Source organism: Leopardus geoffroyi, chromosome C2 (assembly GCF_018350155.1).
Source record: "Leopardus geoffroyi isolate Oge1 chromosome C2, O.geoffroyi_Oge1_pat1.0, whole genome shotgun sequence".
NCBI lineage: Eukaryota > Metazoa > Chordata > Mammalia > Carnivora > Felidae > Leopardus > Leopardus geoffroyi.
The window spans coordinates 65,131,626-65,155,889 of NC_059333.1; the positions used below are offsets into that span (position 1 = coordinate 65,131,626).

A 24,264-nucleotide genomic window follows, 5' to 3' on the forward strand; every position below is an offset into this window, starting at 1 on the left:
GGGGGTCAATTGATGGATGGCACAGAAATGTGGCTTCAACATGAATTATTTTAGGCTAAACTGTCTAATGTAATTATCCAACCTGCCAAAATTAATCAGCTATCGTCTGAACTCACAGTGTTAAATACACAGCAGGCATTTACGCTTACTGCTTTGTCCAAAATTCTTTCTCTATCATTAATGTCTTATGATTAAGTCAGAATGTTGTGCCCTGCCTTTACCTAAAATAGGGCAATAATACCTTACTCACACGGGAGCTGTGAGGAAAAGCTGTAAATAACTACGTCCACACAGAATTCACAAGTCACTTTTCTCTAGCTTCCATTTATCTTCTGAATATTTTTCTGTAAAGTTATTATTTCGCCAAACATAAGTTGGACGACTTGTCCAAAAGAGGGTTGTTAGAAAACAAAACAGCAAAGACCCCAGATCTCTCATCCAGACATTTTGGTCATTCAGACAGGAGTACCTGCAGAGAAAAGCAATTGGCTGATATGCACTAGTTTGACCAATTGCTTAAGCACTCTTAGACTCAGTTTCTGGACTGGTAAAATATGAGAACTTTCTTTCACATAGGACTGTGATGAGGTTAAATGAATGAATGCTAAATGCATTTTTATAAGTGTCTGCCGTATAGTAAGCACAAAACAACAGCTATTATTTTTACGTAAAATACTTCATAGCTACTTACCATGGGATTCTTTCCAATCACTGCATTTTAGTATACCATCTCTAGCTTTTCCAAAGAACCCATCCCAAGGAACTGGGATGCCCTTTGAGTAAATAAATCTGATTCATTGTTGCTTTGGCAATTTTCTGATATCTGACTGCTACTTTTAAGATTAAGAGACCAATTGGCTATTTTCATCAATTTAACACATCCTTTGAGCACTTTTTCTGAGTAGAGCAATGTGCTGTGTTGTGACCACAACACCTTTTGTGACCACAACACCTTTTGTGGTTGTGACCACATACCTTTTAAGGTATAAAAGATACCGTCCTACCTGCCTAAACTCGTATGAACATCCACTTGTATACTTATAATATTAACTGCAATAATTGGTTTACAGGTCTGTACTCCTGTCATCTGATCTCCTTGAGGATAGCCATTGTGGCTTTCTTCTGTTTTTATCTCCAAAACCTAGAACAATGTTTAGCACATAGTATTGAATAAAAAATGATTGTAGAATAATTGAATTCAGTGGGGGAGATCAATCATGTATAGAAATACAGGAATGTAGTATAGACCATGACGATTCCCTTACATATAGTAAATGCTATAGCTTGTGAGAAGCTGCAGTCACTTCTCACTAGACAGAAAAAGAAAGCTTAGGACAGAATATTTGGATTAGACTTTGATACAGAAAGATTTGGGTAGAGACAGGTGGCAGGTATAGAAGAAAAAAAGAAAAAAAAAAGTTAGTTTGAGAGAAGGTGAACAGACCTGAAGCAGTTTTCACATAGAGAAGCAGTATTAAGTTGAGAATGGAAAGATAATAGACCATTTGTGGAAGGGACTGAATGAATCCAGTGAAGGAATAAGAATTTTATTTTAATACACAATTGAGAATCCTCCAAATATTAAGAGTACTCTAAGATATAACTCATCATTTTTTAAAATAATGTCCCAGGATTTCTGATTCCAGTCAAGATGGGGTAGCCCCATTATAATTCCCACTGTAAGAGAAGTCTTCCCTCTAACAATGGTAAAAATAAACACAAAAACAAAACCTGGACATAACACAACAAACAAGTATAGAAATACTCTGAACAGTGGAAAGAAGCTGGATTTCTATGAGACGTTGGTACTGCCCCAGTGCGGGGAGCCGAGCCTGCTCTCACACCCAATATCAACAAGGTGTAAAGAAGGGGTTCAAAGCAGCGTAGCTGACACTCCATTTTCTCTTTCCCCCGGTCTCAGCAGGCCAATGGGGAGGTTCCTCCCATCAAGGAAGCAGGATAATGTGGCACTCTACCTACCTCCCTCCTTCCCCTCCACTGCTGTCAGCTGGGCAGCATGGAAGTGAGTTTCTACTCCCACCCTGTAGCAACAGTGGTGCGTGTAAGCATGCTTCTTCTTCCCTTCTGGGTCTCAGCAAGGCCCAGCCAAGAGCTGAGTTTATACCCCCCACTTGAAGGCAAGAACATGGTGCGGATTGGTGCCCCATTTTCACCAAAAATGGTTTAAGCAGAGCCAACGGGGAGCTATATTTCTACCCCACCCATCTGCAAAGAGACGGTGTAAACACTCCACTTTTGCTGAGATGCTATCAGTGGTGTCCACCAGGAAACTAAACATATATAAGCACTTGGCTCTTGTGCTATACCTCAATAAGGGCAAAATCTGCTAAAATAAATGGATATTAAAAAGAGTTCCAGAACCTTATAATATAATTCTAAAATGTCCACGAGAAAATTAAAAAGTCACTCATCATCCCAAGAACCAGGAAAACCACAACATGAGTGATAAAAGACCATCAATAGATATCTGCATTAAAATGAATAAGATGTTGGAATTATCTGACAAGACTGTTAAGTCAGCGCTAATAGAAATGCTTCAATCAGCAATTATGAATTCTCTTGAAATTGAAAAACTAGAAAGTCTCAGTAAAGAAATAGGAATAAAGCAAAAATACAACTATAACTTGGATGAATCTAAGAAAATGTTATGCTAAGTGAAATCTGGCAGTCCACACACACACACCTATTGTATGAGACCATTTATATGAAATGTCTAGAGTAGACATCTCTATAGGCAGAAAGCAGATTAGTGATTGCCTGAGTTGAAGGTGGTGTGGTATAAGGAATGACTGTTAATGGGTACAGGTTTCTTTGGGGCTGATGAAAATGTTCTAAAATTAGATTATAGTGATATTTGTGCAACTCCATAAACATACTGAAAACTACTGAATTATACACTTCATATGAGTGAACTTTATGGTAAATAACTTATATCTCAATGTAATGGAACATAAAATTTAAATTAATGATTAAATTTTGTTTTAAAAAGAATCAAATGTAAGTTGCCAAACTATAAAATACAGTGACTGAAATAAAAATCTTGCTGGATGATCTCACTACGCCGAGTGGAAACAACAGAAGACAAAAATTAGTAAGCCTGAGGACAGGTCAATAGAATTTATCCTGAATGACAGAGAGAAAACAGATTGAAAAAATGAAAAGAGTCTGGAACCTGTAGGACAATAACAAAAGATCCATCATCAGAGTCGCAGAAAGATATGAGAAAGAGAGGGAGGCTGAAAGAGTGTTTTAAGAAGTACTTGTGGAACATTTCCCAAATTTTTCAAGTGCTTCAAGAAAAGAACTGTCAACCATGAAAACTACACCCAGTGAGGAATGAAGGGGAAATAAAGACGTTCTCAAAAGAAAACTGATCGACTTTGCTCCTAGCAGACCTACCATTACAAATTGGCTAATGGGAGTTCTTCAAACAAAAAGGAAATAAGAAAAGAAGGAATCCTGGACCATCCAAAAGCAAGAAAGAAGCAGCAGAAATATGATGCATATAATGGATTCCTCATCATAAGCTTTATAAATCCTATTTGATAATTGAAAAAAATTGTACACCATATTGCAATCAAGAAAAAGATATTTTAAAGTGCAGAAAGAAAAGAGATATATATGGAAGTAAGTTTTCACACTTCATTTTAAGTGGTAAGATGTTAATATAAGTAGACTGTGATATGTTCTGTATATTTATTGTAATACTTAGAATAAACACTAAAAAAAAAAAAAAACTACAAAGTGAGGGGCACCTGCGTGGCTCAGTCGGTTAAGTGTCTGACTCTTGATTTTGGCTCAGGTTATGGGATACAAGCCATGTTAGGCTCTGTACTAACAGCATGGAGCCTGCTTGAGATTCTCTCTCTCCCTCTCTCACATATGCTCGTTCTCTCAGTCTCTCATTCTCTCTCTCTCTCTTCAAATAAATAACTATAAAATGATATACTCAAAAACACTATAAATAAATCAAGAAGGAATCCTAAAAATTATTCAAGTAACCCACAAGAAGGAAGAGAAATATATAATTTAAAAGGGGGGAGAAACAGAAAACAAAAAAATAAAATAGATTTCAGCCCTAAACATATCAATAATTATCTTAAATGTAAACGGTCTAAATATACCAATTAAAAGACAGATTTTGCAGAGTGGATACAAAAATACAATCCAGGGGCTCCTGGGTGGCTCAGTCAGTTAAGTGTCCAACTTCAGCTCAGGTCATGATCTCATGGTTCATGGGCTGGAGCCCTGTGTCGGGCTCTGTGCTAACAGTGTGGAACCTGGAACCTGCTTTGGATTCTGTGTCTCCCTCTCTCTGCCTCTCTCTCTCTCTCTCTCTCTCTCTCAAAAATAAACATTAAAAAAAATTTTAATATATGATCCAAAAATATTCTATTGACAAGAAACTCACTTCAAATACTATGACATTGTTGTAAAAGACTGAAAAAGATATCCCATGCAAACAGTAACTTAGAAATGCAGGAGTGGTAAATTAATGCCAGATAAAATAGACTTCAGATAAAAGAAAATAACTAGAGACAAAGAGGGACATTACATAATGATAAAAGGATCAATCAGCCAGGAAGATATGATGATTCTAATTATACATGTACCAGAAAGAAAGCCTCAAAAATACATAATACAAAAATTGATAAACTGAAAGGAGAAATAGACAAATCTACAATTATAGTTGGGGATTTCAACACTTCAGTTTCAGAAACTCATTGCTAGGTAAAAAAATCAACAAGGATATAAAACCAACACAATCATCCAACAGGATCTAATTGACATACATGGAACATTCTACCCAACAATAGCAGAATAAACATTTTTTAAGAGCCCACAGAACATGTACCAACAGAGCGTTCAACAAATTTAAAAGAATTCAAGTAATAGATTTTTTATACTTTAAATAATACGGATTTATTTTTCTTCAACCTAAAAATCGTTAACAGAAAAACAATCAGAAAATCTCCAAAAACTTGAAAATTAGCACATTTCTGAATAATCCATGGATAAAGAGGAATTCTCACAGGAAATATAAAAACACATAGAATTCAATGAAAATGAAAATGCATGTCAAAATAGGTGGATGCGGCTAAGGAAGTACTGAGGGAGAATTTACAGCCCTAAAAAAAAAGCTTACATTAAAAAGGAGGAGGAGTTTGAAATCATTGTTCCCACCTCAGAAAACTAGAAAAATGAGCAGGAGGGAGTTAAGATGGTAGAGGAGGAGGGAAACCCTAAGCTTGTTTCATCCATTGAACACAGCTAGACAGTAATCAAATCATTGTGAACTCCCAAGAAATCAATCAGAGGTCTGAAAGCACAAAAACTGCAAGTCTACAAGTAGAAAAGTGACCACCCTCTAGAAGGTAGGAGGTGCTGAGAGTTGACTTGAGGGAGACATAGCTTGGGGTGTGGTGGCAGGGAGGGAGCATGCTTGTGGAGGCTACTGCCAAGTATTATAAGGAGCAAAGCACAAAATCTGAACTTCTGGAAGTGTGCCACAGTGGGGGATGTGCCTGGCTTACAGGTGCTCAGGTGGCGAAGTGGGGCAGAATCCCAGGAGTGACAGCTTGGTCTGATGATCCCCTTGGTTGCAAGGACAAATGGCACCAACGTGCTGTAGTGCTGTGCTGTTTCCAGTCATAGGAGCAGGGACTCTGGCTGAGGGCACAAACAGGGGTGCTGGTTTCTGCTCTGCTTTGACATAAATTCTGAGCTGCCGAGCAGTTGTGCAACTGCTTTCCTCCCACAGGCGGACAAAAGCAGGGTGAGACTCTTCCCCAGAGGAACAGAGCAGGTCAGCACCACGAAAGTCCCTGAAACTTGGAATTTTCAAAGTCGCATGCCTGAGATAAAAAAGCTTGGACACGGGCAGGGTAAACGCAGGGTTCTGATGGAAATCAAGGACACAAGAGGGGTGATTGATCACTCTTGTGAGGGTTCCCTGAAGAGTAGGGGGTGCAATCTGTCAGCTCCAGGAGGAGAGAGCAGGGCACAGCCATATTCATCCAGCCCATGAGCACTGAAAGCCTTCAGGAAGCAAAACAGCTGGCCACCTAGTTGAGGCCTGAGCAGCTTACACCAAGCTCTCCCCCTCCCCCCGCCGAAGCTGGAGAGCCATTTCCACTAAAACAAGTCAGACTGAGAATCAGCGCAGCAGCACCCCCACCCAGAAGACCAGCACAAACAACTCTTGCACCAAGTCTACTAATCATAGGGTGCTATAAAGCTTCAGTTCTAAGGGAAATAGGATCTAGCTTCCTATTTACTTTTATTTATTTTTGTATTGTTATTTTTTTATTTTATTTTTTATTTTGAATTTTTATATATTTTTATATTATTTTTGTTTTATTTTATTTGAATTTTTGGATCTAGATTATTTTAACAAGCAAACCAAAACACACCCAGGATCCACAGTTTTTTTTTTGTTTTTTGCTTTCTTCTGTTTTTTTATTTATTTTGGAGGTTCTTTTTCTTTCTTTACTTTTCTGGACAAAATGACAAGACAGAGAAATTCACCCCAAAAAGAAATAATAGGAAGTAGAACTCACAGCGATTTAATCAATGCAGTTATAAGTAAGATGTCTGAACTGGAATTTAAAACAACGATTTAAGGGTATTAGCTGGGCTTGACAAAAGCATAGAAGATACCAGAGAATCCCTTTCTGCAGAGATAAAAGAAAATCTAGTCAGGCTGAAATTAAAAATGCTATAACTGAGATGCAAACCTAAATGGAGGCCAGGACAGTGAAGATGGACAAGACAGAGGAGCGAATTAGTGATAAAGAAGACAAAATTATGGAAAATAATGAAGCTGAAAAGAAGAGGGAGCCAAAGGTCACGGATCACAAAGGCAGACTTAGGGAACTGAACAATTTATTAAAACATAGTAACATTTGTATTAAAAGAGTCCCAGAAAATGAAGAGAGGGTAAAGGGGGAAAAAGGCTTACTCAAACAAATTATAGCTTAAAAATTCCCTAATCTGGGGAAGAACACTTCTATCAAAATCCAAGAAGCACAGAGAACTCCCATTAAATTCAACAAAAGCCAACTATAGTCAAGTTCACAAAATACACAGACAAGGAAAGAATCCTGAAAGCAACAAAGGAAAAAGTCCTTAACCTACAAGGTAAGACAGATCAGCTTCACAGCAGATCTGTCCACAGAAACTTGGCAGGCTAAGAAAGAGTGGCAGGGAAGTCAACGTGCTGAATAGGAAAAATATACAGCCAAGAATTCTTTATCCAGCAAGGCTGTCATTCAGAATAGAAGGAAAGATAAAGAGTTTCCTAGACATGGGATGCCTGGGTGGCTCTGTCAGTTAAGCATCTGACTTCGGGTCAGATCATGATCTCATGGTTCATAGGTTCGAGCCCCACGTCGAGCTCTGTGCTGACAGTCCAGAGCCTGGAGCCTGCTTTAGATCCTGTGTCTCCCTTTCACTCTGTTTCTCCCCCACTTATGCTCTGTCTCTGTCTCTCAAAAATAAATAAACATTAAACAAATTTTTTTTAAAGTTTCCCAGACAAACAAAAACTAAAGGACTCTGTGACCACTAAACCAGCCCTGCAAGAAATATTAAGGAGGACTCTTTGAATGGAGGAAAAAAAAAAAAAAAAAAAAAAGACAAAAAGCAACAAAGACTAAAAAGGACCAATCAGCAACACCAGAAACACCAACTCTACAGGTAACACAATAACACTAAATTCATTATCTTTCAGTAATCAGTCTGAATGTAAATGGACTAAATGTTCCAATCAAAAGACACAGGGTATCAGAATGAATGAAAAAATAAACAAGTAAGATCCATCTATATGCTGCCTACAAGAGACTCATTTTAGACCTAAAGACAGAAAGTGCAGATTGAAAGTGAGGGGATGGAGAGCCATGTGTCACGCTAATGGATGTCAAAAGAAAGCCAGACTAACCATACCTACATCATACAAACTAGATTTTAAACCAAAGACTGTAACAAGAGATGAAGAAAGGCATTATATCATAATTAAGGAGTCTATCTATCAAGAAGATCTAACAATTTTAAATATTTATGCCCCCAACTTGGAAATACCCACATATATAAATCAATTAATAACAAAGAAACTAATTGATAGGGGCACCTGGGTGGCTCAGTCAGTTAAGAATCCAACTTCAGCTCAGGTCATGATCTCATGGTTCTCGGATTCAAGCCCCAGGTCAGGCTCTGTGCCGACAGCTCGGAGCCTGGAGCCTGCTTCAGAATCTGTGTCTCCCTCTCTCTCTGCCTCTCCCCTGCTCGTGCTTTCTCTCCCTCTCTCTCTCTCTCTCTCTCTCTCTCTCAAAAATAAACATTAAAAAAATTTTTAAAGAAACTCTTTGATAATAATACAATAATAGGAGATTTTAGCACTGCACTACAACAATGGACAGATCACCTAAGCAGAAAATCAACGAGGAAAAAATGGCTTTGAATGACACACTGGACTAGACGGACTTAACAGATATATTCAGGACATTTCACCCTAAAGTACCAGAATACACATTCTTTTCAAGTGCACATGGAACATTCTCCAGAATAGACCACATATTGGGTCAAAAATCAGCCCTCAACAAGAACAAAAAGATCAAGATCATACCATGCATATTTTCAGACCACAACATTATGAAACTTGAAGTCAACCACAAGAAATTTAGAAAGCCCTCAAATACATGGAGGTTAAAGAACATTCTAAAGAATGAATGGATTAACTAAGAAATTAAAGAAGAAATAAAAAAAAATACATTGAAGCAAATAAAAATTAAAACACAACAGTCCAAAACCTTTGGGATCCAGCAAAGGCAGTCCTAAGAGGAAAGTATATTGTAATTCAGGCCTATTTCAAGAAGCAAGAAGGTCCCAAATACACAACCTAATCTTATACCTAAAGGAACTAGAAAAGGAACAGTAAATAAAGCCTAAAGCCAGCAGAAAAAGGAAATAATAAAAAAATTAGAGCAGAAATAAATGATATAGAAACAAACAAACAAAAACCAGTAGAACCAATCAATGAAACTAGGAGCTGGTTCTTTGAAACACTTAACAAAATTGATAAACCCCTAGCCAGACTTCTCAAAAAGAAAAAAGGACCCAAATTGATAAAAATCATAAATGAAAGAGGACAGATCACAACCCACAACTCAGAAATACAAACATTATAAGAGAATATTATGAAAAATTATATGCCAACAAACTGGGCAATCTGGAAGAAATGGACGAATTCCTAGAAACTCACAAACTGCCAAAATGAAACAGGAATAAATAGAAAATTTTAACAGACCCATAACCAGCAAAAAAACTGAATCAGTAATCAAAAATCTCCCAGCAAACAAGAGTCCTGGCCAGATGGCTTCCCAGGGGAATTCTACCAGACATTTAAAGAAGAGTTAATACCTATTCTTCTCAAACTGTTCCAGAAAATAGAAATGGAAGGAAACCTTCCAAACTTATTCTATGAAAGCAGCATTACCTTGATTCTAAAACCAGATGAAGACCCCACTTAAAAAGGAGAATTACAGGCCAATATCCCTGATGAACAGAGATGCAAAATTTCTCAGTAAAACACTAGCAAATCAAATTCAACAACATATTAAAATGATTATTCACCATGATTAAGTGGGATTTATTCCTGGGCTACAGGGCTGGTTCAATATTCACAAATCAATCAACATGATATACCACATTGATAAAAGAAAGGATAGGAAACATATGACCCTGCATGAATAGATGCAGAAAAAGCATTTGACAAAATACAGCATCTTTCTTGATAAATACCCTCAAAAAAGTAGAGATAGAAGGAATATACCTCAACATCATAAAGGCCATATACAAAAGACCCACAACTAATATCTTCAATGGGGAAAAACTGAGAGCCCTATGGCCAGGAACAAGACAAGGATGTCCACTCTCACCATTACTATTTAACATAGTACTGGAAGTCTTAGTCTCAGCAATCAAACAACAACAAGAAATAAAAGGCATCCAAATTGGCAAGGAAGAAGCCAAACCTTTACTATTTGCAGAGGACATACTCTATGTAGAAAACTCAAAAGACTCTACCAAAAAATTGAACTGATACATAATAGAACTCATACATGAAATCCGCAAAGTCACAGGATATAAAATCAACATGTAGAAACCTGTTGCATTTCTATATACCAATAATGAAGCAGCAGAAAAAGAAATCAGTGAATCAGTACCATTTGCAATTGCACCAAAAACAATAAGATACCTAGGAATAAACCTAACCAAAGAGGGAAAAGATTTGTACTCTGAAAACTATAGACCACATATGAAAGAAATTGAAGAGGACACAAAGAAATGGAAAAGTAATCCATGCTCATGGATTAGAAAAACAAATATTGTTAAAATGTCAATACTACCCAAAGCAATCTACACATTAATGCAACCCCTATCAAAATACCACCAGCATTTTTCACAGAGCAAGAACAAACAATCATAAAATTTATATGAAATCACAAAAGACCCCGAAGAGCCAGAAAAGAGCTTCTTTTCTGAAAAAGAAAAACAAAACTGACATCATGATTCTGGATTTCAAGTCATAATTACAAAGCTGTAGTGATCAAGACAGTATGGTACTGGCCCAAAAATAGACAATACAGTCAATTAACCTTCAACAAAGCAGGAAAGAATATCCAAGAAGAAAGACAGTCTCTCCAATAAATGTTTTTGGGAAAACTGGACGGCGAAATGCAGAAGAATGAAATTGGACCACTTTTTTACACGATACACAAAAATAAATTCAAAATGGATGAAACGCCTAAATGTGAGACAGGAAACCATCAAAATCTTAGAAGGGAGCACAGGTAGCAACCTCTTTGACCTCTACCAGAGCAAATTCTTACTAGACAGGTCTCCAAAGGTAAGGAAAACAAAAGCAAACATGAACTATTGAGACTTTATCAAGATAAAAAGCTTCTGCACAGTGAAGAAAACAATCAACAAAAGTAAAAGGCAGCCTACAAAATGGGAAAAGGTATTTGCAAATGACATATCTGACAAAGTTAGTATCCAAAATCTATAAAGAACTTACCAAACTCAACACAAAAAAACCAAAACCCAGTTAAGAAATGGGCAGAAGACATGAGTAGACACCTTTCCAAAGAAAACATACAGATGGCTCACAGACACATGAAAAGATGCTCAACATCACTCATCATCAGGGAAAAATCAAAATGACAACGAGATACCACCTCCCCTCCTGTCAGAATGGCTAAATGCTGGAGAGGATGTGGAGAAACGGGAACCCTCTTGCACTATTGGTGGGAATGCAAACTGGGCAGCCACTCTGGAAAATAGGATGGAGGCTCCTCAAAAAACTAAAAATAGAACTACCCTATGATCCAGCAATTGCACTATTGCGTATTTACCCAAAGGAGACAAAAATACAGATTTGAAGGGGGACATGCACCCCAATGTTTATAGCAGAACTATCAACAACAGCCAAACCACAGAGAGCACCCAAATGTCCATCAACTGATGAATGGGTAAAGAAGATGTGGTATATATATATATATATATATATTGGAATATTACTAAACCATCAAAAAGAATGAAATCTTGCCATTTGCAATGACATGAATGGAGCGAGAGAGCGTATTATGCTAAGCTAAATAAGTCAATCAGAGAAAGACAAATACCATATGATTTCACTCATATGTGGAATTTAAGAAACAAAACAGATGAACATGTAGGCAGGGGAAGGGGGAGAAAAGAGAGGGAAACAAACTACAAGATTCTTAATGATAGAGAACAAACAGGGTTGAGGGAAGGGGGTGGGTAGGAGATGGGCTAGATTGGTGATGGGTACTAAGGAGGCCACTTGTGATGAGCACTGGGTGTTGTATGTGAGTGATGAATCACTGAATTCTACTCCTGAAACTAGTATTGCCATTAACTAATGAATTTAATTAATTAAGTCAAAAGAAAGAAAACTAGAACAATGAGAGAAAAAAACCCATAGCAAGCTGAAGGGATGTAATTAATAGAACTGAAAAGAGAAAAACAGAAAAAAAAAACAAAAAACAAAAAAACAAAAGCTGTTTCTTTTTTTAAAAATCAATAAAATTGACAAACTTCAGGCAAGATTGATAAAAATAAATAAGATAGAAGACAATGATCAGCAATGTCAGGAATAAGACATCAATACAGATTCCAGCTTCTGTCAGAAAGATAATAAGGGGAAAATATAAACAACTTTACATCCGTAAAGCTGACAAGCTAGACGAGATGGATCAATTCCTTAAACTCAGGAACTACTGAAAATCAAGATGAAATAGAAAACCTGAATAATCCTATAACCATAATCCAATTAAATTGAATTGGTAATTTAAAAGCTGAAAAGGAAGTCTCCAGCCACAGATGATTTTACTAGAAAATTCTATGCACTTTTATACACAAAAAAAATCCTCATCAAAATATTAGCAAATAAAATCAAGCAGCGTTTTAAAAAATTATACATCATGACCAAATGCAATTTATTCCAGGTATGCAAGATTGATTCAGCATTTGAAAATCAGTCAGTAATCCAGCATAATCAATAGACTAAAGCAAAAAACAAAACAGAACAAAAAAGTATGATTGTACCAATTGATGCAGAAAACATCATTTGACAAAATCCAACACCCATAGATGACAGATATTCTCAGCAAACTCATAACAGAGTAAAATTTCCTCATCTGATAAAGGCACTGACAAAAACTTATAGCTAACATCATACTAAATGGTTAAAATAATGAAATCTTTCCCCCTACAATGGGAATAAGGAAAGCATATCACACTAACCACTTTTATTTAACATAATGCTATGAAAAAGAAAAGGTACACATATTGAAGAGGAAGAAATAAAACTGTCCCTATTTGCAGATGACGTGATTATGTATATAGAAAATCCCAAGGAATCTATGAGAAAACAAAACACAAAACAAATAACCAGATCCTGAAGAAGTGAGTTTCAGCAAAGTTACAGAATACAAAATCAAGACAAAAAAAAACTCGATTACATTTCTATTTAAGAAGAACAAACACACAGAAACCAAAATTTAAAACACAGTAACATTTATAATCGCTTCAGAGATAATTAAATACTTAGGGACAAATCCAACAAAACATGTACAGGATTTGTATCCTGAGAATTAAAAATTGCTGATAAAATAAAGAAGGCCTAAATAAATGGAGAAACATTCCATATCCTTAGTTTGGAAGACACAAATAGTAAAGGTGCCAGGCCTTCCCAAATTGGTCATAGGTTTAATGTAATTCCAATTACAACAGCCAAGAGTTTCATAGAAATAAACCACCTTATTCTAAAATTTATATCAAAAGGCACTGGGACTGCAATAGTTAAAACAATTTCAAAAAAAGAATGTAAAGTGGGAGAAAGCACTCTAAAAGATGTTAAAGCTTATTAAATAGCTAGTGGTCACCATTGCATTGGTGGGAGAACAGACACAAAGATCAGTGGAACAGCTAAGGAACTCAGGAGACCCACACAAATTTGACTAAATGATTTTTTCGAAGATGCAAAAACAACTCACTGGAGGAAGGACAGCCTTTTCAACAAATGGTGATGGAGCAACTGAACTCTCAGGCATTTATCTCAGAGAAATAAAAACTTATGTTCACATAAAAAGCTTGCAAAAATGCTCACAGCAGTTTTATTTGTAATAGCCAAAAATGGAAACAACTCAAATATCCTTCATACCCTTCAATAGGTAAATAATTAAACATACTGGTATATCTGTACCATGGAATACTACTCAGCAATAAAAAGGAATGAACCATTGATACATGCAACAGCTTGGATGGATCTCAAGAGTTATGCTGAGCAATAAAAAGCTAATTCTCAAATGTTACATACTACATTATTCCATTTATATATCATTTTTGAAGAAAACTATAGACATGGGTAACAAATCAGAGATTAGGGACTTGGGGAGGAGGGAGGTGGCCAAGACTATAAAAGGGTAACACAAGGGATCCTCTATCTTGATTGTGGTGGCGGTCATATAAATCTACACATGATAAAACTGCAGGTAACTAAATGCATGCGCCACACATACATGAGTGCATGTACAACTGCTGAAATATGAAAAAGGTTGATTGACTGTATCCATGTCAATTTGTGATACTGTATAACAGTTATGCAAGATGTCACCATTTGGAAAAATTAGATGAAGGGTATATTAGGAGTCTCTATTATTTCTTGTAACAGCATGTAAATATATAAATGATCTCAAAATAAAAAGTTACAACAAAGGAATGATCCAATATACATAGAGATCATAACTTTCTGAACTGAAACTTGACAACTTCAGTTTACAAGCCATCAGTCATTTATCTACACAATACCTATTATTAGGCACTGTGCTAGGTGACAGAAATTCAGAGTGAAAAAAGCAGTCATGGACCTTGTCTTCATGAACTTCAGACTGGGAAATAGAAAAATAGTGCAATGTATGAAAGGGGCATTGCATTTTCAGTCATACACGGGAGAACTGGACTCAAATCTCTAATACGTAAGGTAAAGTAATTTCTAGAGTACTGTATGCTCATTAAAATTATTATGAACACTACTGAACAGAATAGAAAATTCTTGTAAAGAACACTACATATAAGATCATATATTCATTAATGTGTGATAATTAATGACAACTTGTTTTTATATGAATAAACTTTTATTGAATTTTAGATCATTAGAAAGAATAAAGAAATGCAAGATAAATGCTTTCTAAACAACATCTGATAGTACCTTTTCTGTCATGGTATTTTCACTCTTCTTTAGAAAAAGTATAGACATTCATTTATTTAATTTTTTACAAAGTCAAGAACCATCACATGGAGAAAATAAGTAATGCTAATGTAAATTCAGCATTTCATCAATATTGAAATGGCTACAATGGTTAGGTTCTGAGTGTAGCCCTCCCAGAAAACAGTGTGTGCAGCAGCGGCTGGCTTCCATTTCTCCAAGTAGGTCTGAAAATCAGGAAGCCACTCCCTGTGACGACTATGCTGCAGGAAAAGAGGGCAAAAGGCATAGTGCAAAGAGGGAGTGCGAGACAACATTGGGAAAGAAATGATGCTCTTATGGAACCACGAGGTCGGCCTCATAAATAATTCAGAGAACGATTCTCGAACAAATCATTTCTGTGTTGCTTAAAGTGTGATTAAGGCAAGATAGTCCCCGATACAAGTATGCCCAGATCCACACAGCGAAAAACAGTGGGGAGTCTGTAAATTATCTGGTGAACTCCAAGGCCAGCCAAGCCAGGTAATTAATCACAGAAGGAGTCTCTTTACAGTGGTATAAAACGCATTTGGGCAAAACTACAACCCTGAGCTGTGACAAATATAGGGCAGACCCTCCCAGGAGCATACCTGAAGGCATCCCTTTTGTCTCAATCTTATCTCTTTTTCAAAAATAATTATTTTGAAAACAACAACGGAACAACTCCTGACCTCCCTGTACAAACCTACTAACCTCGACTTGTCAAACAAGGAGAACATTATCTACCTCGATGCAAAAGGCATCAGGTGCTGCCCTCATTAAGAGTAACCTAGTGTGAAAGCAGGGAACCCTGGACAGCCCTGCTCTGAGCCTGCCAGGGATGCGCAAGTCCCTCGGACACAGCCCAGCTCGCTCTCCCTTGTGAGGGGCCTCCTGAAACTCTCAACAAACCTAATCACTGAATGTGCTATAAACAGTAGTCTTTTCTTTCCTAGCCCTATGCCTCTCATGTCTTTTAAAAAAAATAGTTTTCTTTTAAAAAAATATTCTTCCAGGAAATAATGAACAGTAATTGTCATGGACCTGGAACAGACCCTAGAAAAACAGACAGGCAACAATCTGTCAATACAGCAATATTCCAAATATGAAATTCATGGTTCAGGAAGGGATAAATAAATAAATATGAAGGGGCTTCTCAGAGAAGTTGCTTTTGTTTTCCCCCTTTTCTTACTGAATTTTGTGTAAAAAGCTTTTATTCTATGATACAAGAGCCAGCCCTGTTGGGACCAGTATTAACTATTTGTGCCATTAAGCCCTCTAGATAAAGAGGGAATGGTAATGATATCAGGGTTGCTCATTATTTTTTCTAAAGACAACTATATTTTTAAATAATTTCATCATTTAAACTTCAGCTGGCACTTTAGTCTCTTGAAAAATTATTAAGTTAGGCATGAATTAAAGGACAAGCCCATCTGGACTGCAGTTTGGGTTTTAAGGGCTATTCTGCTCTTATAACTTTTTCCTTGGCTTGGCACATCTTTGAGATCCAGTTTTTTGGACAGAATCCTAGGACATCTGCGGTGGGGAAACAAGTCTTCAAGATGGAGAATCCCAGTTCATTCCACAAAACTCATTGGCCAGGTAACGGCATTGCCTTTTCCTTTGTGCTTTTTACTAGTATCCTTACAAGGAAAAGTGTTTCTTTCCCAGAACTTGCTCACCCCACCCTCCCCCTGCTTGGGGAATTCCACTGATTCTTTTCTGAATACTTTATCCACTCAGGTCCTATACCAGGGACCCGGCCCGACTCTGGGCTGGCACCATGACAGGGACAGCACCAATTCGCTCCAGTGTTGCTTGGCTGACGGTGTACGAGTGTGTGTGTTGAGGCCGAGGTTTCCTGCTGACTGAGCCATTGTTCCTGGACACAACCTGTGGGGATGACCCTCTGTTGGCTGTCACTACTAGAGTCTTATGTGGAGCTGGGACCAGGTGGTTCCCATTAGCATAGATGGACGGTATATTGGCATTGCCTGAGTGGAGCAAGTCACTGAAGTGGTTGAGTGACTCGGTGTTTCTGTGAACTTTTGGATTGTTGCTCCAGTATCGACTGTTGTACGTATTGGAAGAGGTCAGTGTGTTGTTCTCCGAGGAGGATATCTCGGTGTGAAATGCTTTGGCAGAAGAAGAACATTTAGGTGGAAGATCATCCTCTCTGGAAAAGAACAAAAATAAAGTTGTCATTAGGATTTACTTGAGTTTTACCCTACCCTCCTGCCAGGACTCTTTCTTCTTATGTTAAGACCAGTATGTCTGTGAAGTACAAATTCTCAGGACAAACCATACTATCGTGAAAGCAAACACATTAGTCCTGGTGGCCTCAGCTTTGGCATTCATTCCCTTTGAAATAATCCTCAAGAAAAATTTGAGGTTTCTCAATCTCCAAGGGTAGAAAGGTAATGTCAAATATCTCAAAGACTGTATTTTCCAATATAACTGAAAAAAGTGTGTGTGTATGTGTATGTGTGTGCGCGCGCACATCTGCGAATGTATAAATTTTTTTTTTTTGCTCTAAATGGGAAAATAGTCTGTGAAGAAATCCACTGAGCTTGTTGCTGTAAAATGTTAGCAAACCAAGCTATGGGTGTGTGGAGTTTCAAAAAATGGTTAGAGTTGGCCTGATTTTATTGCACTTTGGAGTTTGAGAAATCACTGTAGTATGCTGATAAGTGATTTTCCTCAGTGATCTTATGCTGGGATGAAATCTATCCTTGCATACAATCTAAACCTGTAAGAATTGTAAGAGGCTAAGAGAAGTTACTAATTTAACTTAAGATGTTAACTAATTCATTTAGCATTTATTGAATACCAGGCATTCTACTAGATGTTTCATATAAAGAAAAAAAAAAATACACAGCTCTATACCCCAGAAGCCTATGACAAAATGGGAGTGACAATCAATGCAAAGACTCCTTCAAGTCTGAAACACTGGACAAGGGACTAAAGTAAACGTCTGTGAGGAGGTGATGCCTTGACTAATCTTGAATCAGATCAAAGAATTTACCAGAGAGATGGATGAAAAGGAAAGGAGTATGGTCCAGGAAGAGGGTGGAGGCTTGAGCAATGACGCTGAGGCATGAGAGAATACAGAACAGACTGGAACACCAAGGATCACAGAAGTGGTGAGAGAGGACCAGGGAAGCAGGGGAGGGTCAGGTCCTGAAGGGCTGTGTGTGTCACACTAAGTAGGCTAGCGTCATTAAAGCATTCTCAACTAGGATATGATGTGATGCAATGTGAGACCGAGTTTGTACTCCCATATCCCTACAAAACAGTAGAGCCAAGAGTCACTTTTCTTTAAAGATGATTTTCACATTGTTTTCTGAAGTTATTCATATCCTTGACTGAACTGTCTCCTCACACCAAGCCATATTGCTTTGGCCTTGCTGTGTACACACGGACAGGTATAGTCTTGTGGTGTTTCTTCTAGCTTCTATTATAAATGCCAATGTCAAACACATTTTTTTATGTTTATTTATCTATTTTGAGAGGCAGAGAGAGAGAGAGAGTGAGAGAGAGTGCACAAGCAGGGGAGGGGCAGGGAGAGAGGGAGAAACAGAGTCCCAAGCAGGCTCTGCACTTTCAGCTTAGAGCCTGATATGGGGCTCAGTCTCATGAACCATGAGATCATGACCCGAGCTGAAATCAAGAATCTGGACTGAGCCACCCAGGTGCCCCTTAAACACATTTTCTAAAGTAACTTTTCTACTGTCACAGCCACCTACCCCTTCCTATCTTGGAGATACAGGAGGTGAGGGAGGTCTAACATGTGCCCTCCTGGTTGGGAGGCACATGTTAGACCCTCTTCCTCTCTCATGATGCAGTAAGAAACTCTGAATAGCATCATGAGGAAAACTCATGTAACATACAAGGAAAAAATATTACTTGGCCATGTTAACTGTCTTGGCCATCACGGTCATTGGATTAGCAAAGAAATCTTAGCTGCCAAAAATTGATACACATTACAGACACTGGCCATGAAGGACAAATTAGCTGACAAACAAACCTTATTTCATTAGGAATTTCTTCTTCCTCCTCCTCTTTGTTTTTGCTTCTCCAGTAAAAGAATGCCCCTAAAATTAGTGCAATGCAAAAAATGATAATAACTGCACCAGTGCCAATGGCTCCAGCTATTAGTCCAATGCTCCTGGGCTGGGCTGCAAAATATATTTAAGGCAGATTTAAAGAACAAAAAAAGAGAGAAAGAGAGAGAGAGAGAGAGAAATAGCATATACTCATGCAACTTTATAAACATAAAAGTTTACTACAGAACCTTCTTAAAATGAACAAAACTGCCTAAAGTATTACATCTGTAGAAACCTCAGTTAACTTTCTGTGTCCTGGGTGGCTAGAACTAACTGACACATGGTCGGCTCACAAACACTTTCTGAATAAACAAACATCACAGGACTCACCACTTCGGCAGAGCAACTCCTAGAAACTCCTAGAGCAGAACAGGCAACCGATGTTCACCTGCCTGATCTGCCCAAAGGAACCCTGGCAGTCAGCAGGCTCACTGTCACCCCAGCCCAACCCCATCACTACATTTTGTAACTGGAATTCAAATAACCCAGAACTCTCATCTAAAGACAACATTTCTGCACCACTTATTTGTGACCTGGCCACCTAACAGTTAAGCAGATGTAAAGGGAGTAGGAGAAAATACAAAAAGGTCTTGTCGTGGCCATAAGATCAATGTTAAGTTTTTATAATGTCTACAGCACTATGCAATCACTTGAAGACAAGTGACTGACTTGATTCTCACGACCCGGAGGAGAAAGGCATTCTGTTGTAAAGAAGATGTCACCTTGCTGAGACAGAAAAGTATACTAATACATTTATAAACTACTTTAATAATAAAACCAGAAGAATTTATATTTAATCTTCAAACCACCTAAAAACAATTAAGAGAAACTCTTCATTTCTGGTTTAACAAAGATCTTGGTGTTCCAGATAGAGAGGAGACATCAGAATTTTATGTACTTACGTGAAATAACCTGGAGATCCAAAAGGCAGGTGCTGGTTCCAATGGCATTAGAAGCCACGCACTGGTACAAGCCTGAAGACAGAGCACTGATGTTCCGGATGGTGACTGTCCCCTGGACCTGGTCTGTCACAAATATCATAATCAAGTGAGCAGTTAGGGAAAAAAAAAATAAGAAAACCAAAGAAATCAGCAGAAGACTATAAAAATAAACACTGAAGAGCTATCATAGCCTTTTCTGAAGAGATTTTTTTTTTCGTTCATGAAAATACTAAAATCACATCACGTTAAAGACCGGAGATATGGAGGACTGTCCTAAATAAGGGCAATCTTACAACTTAATGTGTAGATTGGTATGAGGTCCTAAATGTGAGCAGTCTTCCCTGAGGAAACAGTAGCTAATGCCATCCTAGAGAACTTCTGGTCAGTAACACCAAATTTTAATTCTGAGGAAATGCAATAACATAAAGAAGGAGTTAAACTCATTGCATTAATGTTCACTTTATACGTGATGGAGAAAATATGCACTCTGTGCTCACGGGTGTAGACTGTGACTTCTAACAACTATTATAAGTGTGTAAGTCCAGCTCCTCCACAAAGCAGACACACAGAGACAAGCCAAAGGTTTAGTGGAAGAAATTCTGGTAAAGGAAATGGAGAGGCAGCTGGAGAAGGTGGGAGAGCCTCACACTGCAATGCAGGTCTGGCCTCTGTGAGGAGGAGAGAGAACGGAGGTCCAAGTGAGGGGCATCTCAGATCGCAGCACAGTGTTTCGGAAGTTTCCATCAGGCTGACGGGGAGGCCCTGGGCTAAAGTAACTGTTAAAGGAGTCCCACACCTTGCAGGAAGAGCCCTGCGTTAGCAGGCCCACTGTGTCCAGTTACTGCCTGGGAGCAGCCCGGGCAAAATGTGGTCTGAGTGCAAAGCTGGTGGGTTCTGGAGGAAGTGCTTGGAGCTGTTAGGTCAATTGTGTCCCCACAGCAGGAGATAAGCAGTGCATTTTCAAGACCATCACACTGATATCGCCAAGAAAGTTTTCAGTAGTCCACATTTTAGTAATTCATCAACATTAGCATAGATTATGTATTCCTTGTAAATAAAATGTAAATTACTTACAGTAATAATAAAAACTATAATTAATAGTTGTTATTACTATGTGCCAACCATTTGTTAAACTTTTATATGTACTACCTTAATCTTCACAAGGACCCTATGAGGTATTATTATTAATCCCATTGAACAGGTAAGGAGACTGAGGCTTTAAGTGAGTAATAAGATTACTCAGCTAGTCACACAGAATTCGAATTAGATGGGAGGCTGTCTTACATCTAAGCTCTACGCTTCACTGCCTCCTTTAAGCAGAACCTAACACATCCAGTAATCTCAACCCCTCAAAATAGCTGCAAATTTAGGAATAAGTAGAAAGCATCCCAATGGCACATTTCTGGCACAAAGTCCGTATATTCCTAGGGCAACACTTGGAGCTACCTCTACCCTGGGCTATTTTTACATGAAACTCAACATTCTCTTGTTTCTGCTGGCAATCCTCATTTCTGTCTAGATCAAAGGCAGAAGCAGAGAAGAGGGATCAGCAAAAGCAGACCTAACCACAGCACACATGCATTTATTGGTTAAATCATTTAAGAAAAATATTTACTAAGTGCCTTTCTGGAATTAACTTAAAAAAATAAGCAAAGGAAAGGACTCTTTTTAGGGTTTTGTTTTTGTTTTTTAAAGGGAACTTTTAAAGAGTCAAATCCACATTATACAGATACCTTACTTATGAAGAATCTGGACATTTGAATTGTATTACACACACCAAGTCAATATATTTGGTGGTTACCTGGTTTGCACTTGTGTATTATTTCCTTTTCTTTAAAACAAATAAACAAACAACTCTGAGGGCTACCAATGTGTAAGAGCCCGTCAGTGAATTCACTCAATACTTGGGCCAGTCAGGGAGGAAACTGCTTTCTCCTCCTGTGTTTTCTACTTGATTTCTCAAGCCTTCATTAAATGCCCCCCTCATATGGGCTCTTCAGCACCGTGTGTTCTCTAGTGCTGGCGCTTAACCTCATTTGTTGTCACGTCTTGACTATTTGTCTCTTTTTTTTTAATTTAAAAACAAAAATTTTTTAACATTTATTTACTTTCAAGAGACAGAGAGAGACAGTGAGAGGGGGGAGGTGCAGAGAGAGAGGGAGACACAGAATCCAAAGTAGGCTCCAGGCTCTGAGCTGTGAGCGCAGAGCCCGACGCAGGGCTCGAACCCACCAACAGTGAGATCATGACCTGAGCTGAAGTCAGAAGCTCAACCGACAGAGCCAGCCAGGTGCCCTGGAGCCTATTTGTGTCATTAAAAGAAGGGGCTGGGTTTGTCTTGTTCATAACTGCATCATCATCCTTAGAAATTACCCAGCATGCAAGAAGGTGTTCAGTAAATAAAGGAGCTACCTTCTCTTCAGTGTCCACTGTGTACCATATGCGGGGTACTAAGAGTTTTACATACGTATTACTGAATTGTCTAAATCCTAGATTTTATACAAAGAACAAAATGATGGTTACCTGAGGGGAGATGGGTGGGGGGATGAGTGAAATAGGTGAAGGGGGTAAGAATACACTTATCATGTTGAGAGCACTGAGTAATGTATGAAATTGTTGAATCACCATATTGAACACCTGAAACTAATATATAAAACTATATGTTAACTATACTGGAATTCAAATAAAAAACTAAAAAAAAAATCCTAGGTTTTATATTCCCTACTTTTCAAAGACAAAAAGCTCAGAGAAGCTATGCAATGTGCCCAAGATTACACAGTACAGAAGTAGCAGCAATCTATAAAATCAGGTCTATCCATGCCCAAAGCACACAGGCACCATACATATACTTGGTTTTCTAGTAAGACATTTTAAACCACTATGGGGTGCAGCTATAAGATATTTCCTGACAACGCAATGTTCCATTGCTGCTAGTATTAAACTAAGCCATCTGCCCAACTCCACCTTCAATACATTACCAGATGTCACCATGCAAGAAAACCATAATCTCTGGACAACTAGTCCCACAATTCCACACACTGTGGTGCTGTTTTCGTAAGCCCTAAAATTCTAGGAATTTGATCAGTTCACACAAAACCACTAATTTTGTTGACATTTTCATAGAGATAATTTGGGAAACTTTTCACAGCTGCTCTAAGCAGCATTCTGGCATGTAGAAAGAGGTAAACTTTAAACATTCTTGCTTTACAAGGTTATTTTTAAGAGGTGAAGTCACTGTTCTTCCTTTTATCTCTATAAACACAGACACCAAGAGCAGACTGATAGAAGAAAGTATTCCTAACTGAGGCTGACGTGCCATGCTAGAGCTAACTCAGGATGTAATCAGGGAAGGAGGCACATTGATAAGAGGGGATTAGCCAGAAGTAGGACAGGGCTGTTTGTGCAGTTAAGGCAAAGAGGAGACAGGAGCCCCTCCTCAGCAAGCATCAGGCTACTTCCAGCCACGAGCACAGGGCTCTTTCTCAAGTGAAAAGGACTAATTCCCCAATTCAACCTGTCACTTCGCTTGGCCTGCTCTGGTTCAGAAGTAATTTGTAGAACTGAAGTCAGGAAACAAATGTTCTTATGATCTTTCTTTCACAAATAGGTAAAGTTCAACTGTGTGGAACCACAGTTTGGAAAGCACACATGACATCCCAGCCCACTGTCAGTTCGCAGCCCACACCAGATCCCACACAAACTACGCAGCTGGACTAGGGTGCCCAACAGACATGTGTCCGTCTCCACGTCCATCCTTTCTCCTTAGGCTCAGAACCATTTCTGTTACTGCCCGGGAGATGATGCACTGGCTAAGTGCATGTGTTTTTTGTTTTGTTTTTGTTTTTTTTTTTGTTTTTTTTTTTTAACGTTTATTTATTTTTGAGACAGAGAGAGACAGAGCATGAACGGGGGAGGGTCAGAGAGAGAGGGAGACACAGAATCGGAAACAGGCTCCAGGCTCTGAGCCATCAGCACAGAGCCCGATGCGGGGCTCAAACTCACGAACCGCGAGATCATGACCTGAGCCGAAGTCGGACGCTTAACCGACTGAGCCACCCAGGCGCCCCTAAGTGCATGTGTTCTAAGCTTAGACAGCCTGGGCTGGGATCTGCCCTACCACCTACTAATTTCATCACGTGTGACATGGAGCTACCAACACACCTCCATCCCAGGGGTTACTGTGAGGACGAAATGAGTTCATGCATGCAACAGGCATAGTATAGTGCCTGGTAATGCTTCCATGGGGGAATTCTATCCTGGCATTGCGTGGGAAATACATATTTTTCTGAATCATAAGAAAAATCAGTCAAGAAAGTGGGAAAATGTCAGATGTCTCCAAATTCCCAACAGATGTTAAATACTCAGGATTTGAGGTTGAGAGACAGAG

General features: G+C 38.4%; 1 protein-coding gene across 2 annotated transcripts in view; it reads right to left on the reverse strand.

Annotated features, from left to right (window-relative positions):
- Positions 1-13,696: 13,696 nt before the first annotated feature.
- The window catches only part of IGSF11 (immunoglobulin superfamily member 11), a 129,969-nt gene continuing 119,401 nt past the window's right edge, over positions 13,697-24,264 (reverse strand). Inside the window, exons 5-7 of one of the 2 annotated variants that reach the window (XM_045502117.1) lie at positions 19,839-19,961; positions 18,858-19,008; positions 13,697-17,006 (exon numbers count right to left, since the gene is read on the reverse strand). In XM_045502117.1, coding sequence (XP_045358073.1) covers positions 16,577-17,006; positions 18,858-19,008; positions 19,839-19,961 — 704 coding nt within the window. In that variant the 3' untranslated portion in view covers positions 13,697-16,576. The remainder of the gene's footprint in view (positions 17,007-18,857; positions 19,009-19,838; positions 19,962-24,264) is intronic. The other variant, XM_045502116.1, reaches the window with a different exon arrangement.